This window comes from Thamnophis elegans, chromosome 17 (genome assembly GCF_009769535.1).
Source record: "Thamnophis elegans isolate rThaEle1 chromosome 17, rThaEle1.pri, whole genome shotgun sequence".
Lineage (NCBI taxonomy): Eukaryota > Metazoa > Chordata > Lepidosauria > Squamata > Colubridae > Thamnophis > Thamnophis elegans.
The window spans coordinates 3,913,914-3,921,510 of NC_045557.1; the positions used below are offsets into that span (position 1 = coordinate 3,913,914).

The 7,597-nt window shown below is 46.0% G+C and overlaps 1 protein-coding gene across 1 annotated transcript; it reads right to left on the minus strand.

Moving 5' to 3' along the window:
• Window positions 1-4,196: 4,196 nt before the first annotated feature.
• LOC116520113 (extensin-like) lies at window positions 4,197-5,102 on the minus strand. The gene has a single exon (XM_032234267.1). The coding sequence runs from the start codon at window positions 5,100-5,102 to the stop codon at window positions 4,197-4,199; it is 906 nt and encodes a 301-aa protein (XP_032090158.1).
• Between the last annotated feature and the right edge of the window lie 2,495 nt (window positions 5,103-7,597).

A 7,597-nucleotide genomic window follows, 5' to 3' on the forward strand; every position in this document is an offset into this window, starting at 1 on the left:
CGGAAGTTCTCCAGACCATGATCGTGATCTATTGGTTTTGCCGTAACATGTAGCTGGCATTCTTTAGAGCATGGTGGGTGAGTCTCATCCTTCTCACTGTTCACTCTTTTGAAGGCCCACTAAGTGTGCTTCTGAAGTCCCCGGTCTCAAGATGATTGTCTAAACCAGGGCTCTCCTGTTGTCACATAACTCCTTGTGTAGGTGTGGCGGTCACCCATGGCCCAGTGCATAACAGGGCATACGCAGCCACGCTGAACCACACAGGAAAAAACAAGTCCCAAAAGATAAAACATCCTGAACAGGATTTGTCAGTATATAGACAGAACTTCCCTGAGCAGTAGATTAGCAATTGTAGTTTGACATGCTGTCTTAAACCACATGCTGATTGCTCCTCCTGCCTTTGTCCTATCTCAATAAAAGGGGCTTCCAGACCCCAATCTGGGTCGCCTCATCCCGAGAAAGCTCGTGTCCGTGTCTTTTCTCAACATTGGCCTTATGAGTGAACCACGGGTACATCACACTCTCCAACCTTGGCAACTTGACGTGTGGACTTCAACTGCCAGAATTCCTCAGTCAGCTTTGCAGAGGTGGGTTCCTACCAGTTCGCACCAGTTCAGTAGAACCGGTTCGTCAAATCTACCCAGCCGGTTAGAAGAGGTTCCACCAGAAAGCAGGCCACACCTACAGAAGAGGTTCCAAAATTTTTTGAAACCCACCACACACACACATACACATACACAGACACAGACTCACGCAGAGAAAGAGAAAGAAAAAGAAAGGAAGAAAGAAAGAAAAAAAGAAAAAAGAAAGAAAAAATGAGAGAGAGATGAAAGAAAAAAAGGAAAAAGGGACAGAGAGACAAAAGGAAGGAGATAGAGATAGAGAGATAGAGAGATAGAGAGATAGAGAGATAGAGAGATAGAGAGATAGAGATAGATAGATAGATAGATAGATAGATAGATAGATAGATAGATAGATAGAGAGAGAGATAGAGAGATTGAGAGAGAACACATGGCTGGCAAGCCACTCCCACCAGGTCACACGGCCAGAAAGCCACTCCCACAAAGGAGGCCACACCCACAGAGTAGGTTCAAAAAATTTTTGAAACCCACCACTGCAGCTTTGCTTTGCCGGCTGAGGAATTCTGGGAGCTGAAGTCCCCAAGTCTTAAAGTTGCCAAGGTTGGAGATCCCTGGTGTAAACAGTGGTTGAGGTCCTCCATGTGAAATAGACAGATCTTCCTTCCTGTCACTGGGGTACAATTAGAAAAAAAATTAGGACATGAGTGGCCACCGTCAAACTTCTGTCTCTGCTTGAGGTCCATCTCCTTAGTCAAAAACTAAAGCCCACTGGTTCTATTCCTGTTGATGATGTGGAGATTCCCGATCTTGAGATGAACATCTAACAGTTGATGTTCTCCAGGAAACTTTGTGTGAAATGTACGGTGGAGTACAATTAGAAAACTGAGAAGATAAAGGTTTCCACCACCAAACCTCTTCTACTTGCTTGAGGTCATCTCCCCGCTTAGTCAAAAATAAAAGCCAAGATGCTTCTGAATTCCAAATCTATTCTACGTGACTTACACGTAATGGACTTTGGTTATATGTGAAGTCCAAACTGACTTCCCAAATGACCCAGTTTTCATCTTCGCACCAGATCAGATCTGGCAGATCCCAAATCCTTAAACGTTGCTTTTGCATAAGACTCGGCACGAAAGACTCTCCCTGAAATTTGGTAGGTGTGTTACCTGTCTTTGACGTTGTGTTGAGGTCAACCTCAGTTGGCCTAGTTTGCGAGTTGAACTGGAAGATGTTAACTGGGTTCTGGGAAGTCGGGGGAGGGAAGGCTGGGGGGGGAGTTGGGTGGAAGGGTGGAAGGGAGGGATGAATATTAGGCTTGACGAGGGGTGTTAGATTTTAATGTAATATGATTGCACATGTATACTGTCTTCTCTTTATTTCTTCTTTAAAACTAAGATATGTTAAGTATATTGATACGGAAGCATAAATACCATCAACATAGATTGGAGTTTGCTCAGAAGCTGAAATACACCAATGAGAGGAAGAGTGGGAAACAGAGGAGAGAAGAAAGATGGGAAGAGAGGGATAGGAGAGAGGGTAAGGGGGGAAGATGAGGAGGATAAGGAGGAGTGGAATGAAGAGAGAGGAGAAGGAGAAAGGAAGGGGAAGTAGAGTAGGAAAGGATGATGGAGGGAAGAAAGGAGGTAGGAGAGAGGCAGAAGAAAGAGGTGTATGGAGAGCAGAAGAGCTAATAATGGATTTTTATCTTTCTGGGCGTTGATGACAAGAGGAACTGATGTAATTACCACTTAATACAATGGGATATCGGCTATGTAATAGTATACATGTGATTTATATGTTATGAAAGTGGAAAATAAAAAAAGTATATTTTGAAACGAAGATGTTAACTTATCTACATCTGTCCAGCCACGGTCTGCTTTACCCCCCCTCCCCCAATTCCTCTATTTGCTCCGTATAATTAGTATTTTCCTTTTTATTAAAGTCAGCATTGAATTCCCAGGAACCAAAATTGATGCAGTGGTGTTTTTGGTTTTTTTTTTTAAAACCCCAATCGGACGTAGAACTTTTAAAATAAAAGTCAGCGGATTCATCGTTTTGCCTTTATTCGTTCAATTTATCTACAAGTTGGTTAAAGATAAATTCGGAAGGGTGTGGACTCAGCATCTTTGAAGAGGAGAAACTGCTGGCAACACAGTCATTGCAAAAATCAGCTTCCTGCAATCCAGTTCACAATTTTTTTAAAAAAAAATAAACCTGCATTTACTCGACCGAAAACCATGATTTTTTCTGAAGGTTAATTATTTTGGGGTGTTCACTCCAATTGAGAAACCCTGAAAAAGTTTCATTCTTTCCCCCAATATTCCATTGGCAGCTGATGGGTTGAGTTTCTCCTGATCTCCTCCCTGAAGTTCAAAGAACTTCCCAGGGTCTTCTGATGGAGCATGCCGTTCCAGAAGATACCTTCTGGGGTCCTGTCGAAAGACACCTTGCAGGATCTAAAGCAGGGGATGGCAATCTGCGGCTCCGGAGCTGCATGTGGCTCTTTCATCCCTCTGCTTGTGGCTCCCTGTCACTCAAAATATGCAGCCAGTATGTGACACTCGCCAGCACCTGATTTATTGAGCTTTTCAACCCTCCCCACCGGATGGGCCAACCATGGATAAAACCAAGAAAAGTTTCAGAAGTAAACAGAACGTTTTATTCAACTACATATGTTAGTTTTATGGCCACTCAGGAAAGAGGCACTGGAAGGATTTTGTGGCTCCCGTGTTTTCTTTTCTGTGGGAAACGGATCCAAATGGCTCTTTGAATGTTTAAAGTTTGCCAACCCCTGATATCTAAAGCTACGTTGGACTTTCCAAACCAAGATGAAGAATTTACGGCCCTTGGGATACGGTTTGTAGTCTAATCCCTACCCAATAAGACCATTGACCATTGGGTCCAATTATAGTCTTATCAACCTCTGGAGAACCATAATTTCTTCTCTACAGAGAGGAGATCCAGCATTTCGGTTGAGCTAGGAATTTCTCTTCTCTAAAGGTGGGATAAATAACTGAATTGGGTAGTCACAGAAGAGTGCTAGTCTTCTGGGTAGTCATGATAGGGAAGGGAAGGAGCTGATATAACAAGGGGACCTTCTCCCCTCTCACTTCCCTTTGGGGAGGTCTAAGCTAGCTTTGTGCTTCACCAACGCCCAACCTTTGCAATGTTCTTTGAGAATTCCATGGTTTGTGGAAAATCAACTGAGTCCTCCCCCATCACGCCTCCTTTGGGGATTATATAAATGGTACAAAGAATATGAAGTAATTACAAACTTTACAGGTGAGCGAGACTATCAGGAATATTTGACTGTTAATAAATGCAACAGTAAAGTTAACATAAAGAGAAAACGCCCCCCAAAAGAAGGGAATTTGAGATTACATTGCACCTCTACTGGAAAATCCATTCTGGTTGGAAATTGAAACATGATCATTTATGGACATGATATTATTATTATTAATATTATTATTATTATAATAATTATAATTGGCTATAATTCCCTAGGGTGAGACTTCTGCAATAGGAGAATTTCTTAAAGCATTTCTAAGGAATACAAAGATGAGGTATTGTTTGATGGGGTCAGATGTAGACTTGATAGATTCTTCACCGACTCGCTCATTTATTCTGCGGGGGCCATGAAGATGGCTGCTTCTTCTGTTGCTGCTGGTCACAGGGAGGTGGCTCCTTGCACGGAGGTTCTTGTGGAGGACACGGTTTGGGTTCTGGGCACGGAGTTGGGATGACCACGACTGGTGGCTCCTTGCACGGAGGTTCTTGTGGAGGACACGGTTTGGGTTTTGGGCAGGGAGTCGGGATGACCACGACTGGTGGCTCCTTGGATGGAGGTTCTTTTGGAGGACACGGTTTGGGTTCTGGGCAAGGAGATGGGACGACCACCACTGGAGGCTGCTTGCATTGAGTCTTCTGTTGACAATCTGGAGTTGGCTCCTTTGGAGGACACGGTTCTGGTTCTTTAGGAGGACATGGAGCTGGTGCCGGTGGCTCCTTACGTGGAGGCTCTTGTGGAGGACACGGTTTGGGTTCTGGGCATGGAGTTGGGATGACCACGACTGGTGGCTCCTTGCATGGAGGTTCTTGTGGTGGTTTGGGCTCCGGGCATGGACTTGGGATGACTGGTGGCTTCTTGCATTGAGATGTCTGTTGACAACATTGTTCCTCCTGTGGAGGAGTGGGAGCTGGTGGCTCCTTGCATGGAGGTTCCTTTGGAGGACACGGCTTAGGCTCTGGACATGGGATGACCACCACTGGTGGCTCCTTGGATGGAGGCTCCTTTGGAGGACATGGCTTAGGCTCTGGACATGGGATAACTATCACTGGTGGCTCCTTGGATGGAGGCTCCTTTGAAGGACACGGCTTAGGCTCTGGCACATGTGGAATTGGCACATCCACAACCGGGGGTTGCTTGCATTGCTGCTCTGGTGGGCACGGTGCCGTCTTGCAGAGGTCAGGGGGCAAAGTGGGAGTTTGCTTGCATTGATGCTGGTGGTGAGAAGATGCCATTTTCACTCCCCCCAAAAATAAACACCTGTAAATCAGAGAGAAAAAGGTTCGTGTTTGACATTCTCCCCTTTTCACAGACGCAAAACATTTGCAAGAAAGAAACGATCAAACCGCTTAGCATTAATGGCTCAACAACCTGGTGAAGGAACGCAAAGGATTGTCTCCAGAAGTTGTGGGTGCCCCAACATTGGAAGTGTTTTAAAAAGATATCGGACAACCAGTTGCCTGAAATGGCATAGGGTAAACCAGAGGTGGGTTCCTACCGGTTCGCACCGGTTCAGTAGAACCGGTTCGTCAAATCTACCAAACCGGTTAGAAGAGGTTCCACCAGTGGACCCGGAAAGCAGGCCACACCTACAGAAGAGGCTCCAAAAATTTTTGAAACCCACCACTGGGGTAAACGGTATAGGAGAGTTGGACCAGAAGACCTCCAAGGTCCCTTCCAACTCTGTTATTCTGATGGATTATCACAATTTGGATCTCACCATCCAAAAATGGCCCATAAAAAGCTTTCTCACAAAATACACAAAAGGCATAAGGAATTGTCTTCGTATAATAAATGCCCCGTTGGTTGAATTGCCCCAGGAGTGGCATTTACTTACCTTCCCTACCAGTTCGCAAATCTCACCTCTATGCATGCACTTTCCTCTAAAAAAGGGCCTAAACGGGATGCAGTAGAGGAGGGGTGGGAAGGTGGGGGGGTCACCCACGATTTCCGCTGCCGATTCAGGCAAACTGATCCAAACCGGTAAACTACTGCCTCTGAATTACCCTTAAATGCACGGTCACCCACAAAACGTTATAATTGTAGGCATAGTAGCTGCACGCTCTAGTAGCACAATGAGTAGTAACCCCAGTAGCAAGACCAGGAGGAGCTTGTATCCGCAGTAACAGCAGCGCGGAGCGGAGCGGAAAGAAATTATCCAAGCAACCCCAGAAATGTAGACGATCAGGATTGAATTAGAACTCGGCCGAGAAGTGCTAAGAGCAGAAAGTCTTACCTGACAGGTCTCTTGAGATGATTCTGGAAGGAATTAAGTCGTTCCTCAAATGCCCAAGACTTTTATATTGTCCCCAAGCCCAGCCCTTCTGATAGGGTGTGCAAATCAGGTAGACTCCAGCTTTTCACAAGGGTTGGGTTAATCACTGTCTTCATTAATCACTGAAGGCAACTCCCTTCGGGAACATTGCTTCCCGAGATGGTTTGATGCAATATCTGCCAATCTTCTTCTTTGACCCATATAGTGGGGAGAAGTTCTTCGATCCTTCACCCTCAGAACTGGCAGGGTTAGGCTTAGAAACGGAAGAAGTGAGGAAGGGGATAAGGCACGCAGAGCCCTCTCTGTGGCATATGCGCCGTCACCAGCTGCTCTTCTGGTTTCTGGTGCACCACCAGCTGGTCTTCATGGAGGCTGTTTTCTGGCCTTTTCTAAGCCATTTCAGGCTGGTTTTTTGGGCTATTTTTGCCCCCCTAAAAACACCCTGAAAATGACCCCAAAACTGTTTGAAAACAGCCTGAAAACAGCCCCCGAAAAATGGCCAAAACCAGCCAAAAACAGGCATTTGCACACCAGCTAGCTGATCTTCGGGTTTTCAGTACTTCAGCATGCGCAAAGACCAGCTGGCTGGCACTCTGGGGTGCACCCATGCATTTGCATGCCCGCGTGTTCCCGGTTTGGGCACTCGATGGTGAAAAGATTTGCCGTCACTGGGATAAGGTGACCCATGGTGGACTCACTGGTCGCCATCTTCACGCGAAGATAATTTGGAAGTTTTTCTTTGATTCAGAAGTATCGTGAAGGGATGGTGTTCTTCCATCCATGCATCCAGCTTTTGAGATCTTCTTCTTTTGCTCTTTGGTGGTCATTGAAGAAAGTCAGTCATTGATGAGTGAGGGAAGACTCGGATTAAAGTGGGGACCCTCTCTTTAAATTAGAAATATATCTCCTAGTTAGATACAAGGTCATGTTGTTGTTGTTAGTTGCGAAGTCATGTCTGACCCATCGCGCCCCATGGACAATGTTCCTCCAGGCCTTCTGTCCTCTACCATCCTCTGGAGTCCATTGAAGCTCACGCCAACTGCTTCGGTGACTCCATCCAGCCACCTCCTTCTCTGCCGTCCCCTTCTTCTTCTTCTGCCCCCCATCGTTCCCAGCATGAGGCTCTTCTCCAGGGAGTCCTTCCTCCTTCTCATTAGGTGGCCAAAGTCTTTGAGTTTCCTCTTCAGGATCTGTCCTTCTAAAGAGCAGACAGGGTGGATCTCCTCCAGGACTGACCGGTTGGATGGCCTTGCAGTCCAAGGGACTCAATGCAGGAGTCTTCTCCTCCAGCACCAGAGTTCAAAGGCCTCCATTCTTTGGCACTCAGCCTTCCTTGTGGTCCAACCTTCACAGCCCTCCATTGCAACGGGGAAAACCACAGCCTTGACTAGATTCCCTTTTGTTGGCAAGGGTCATATGAGAAGTCTACATCTTCAGATTGTGTCCAAGTTCACT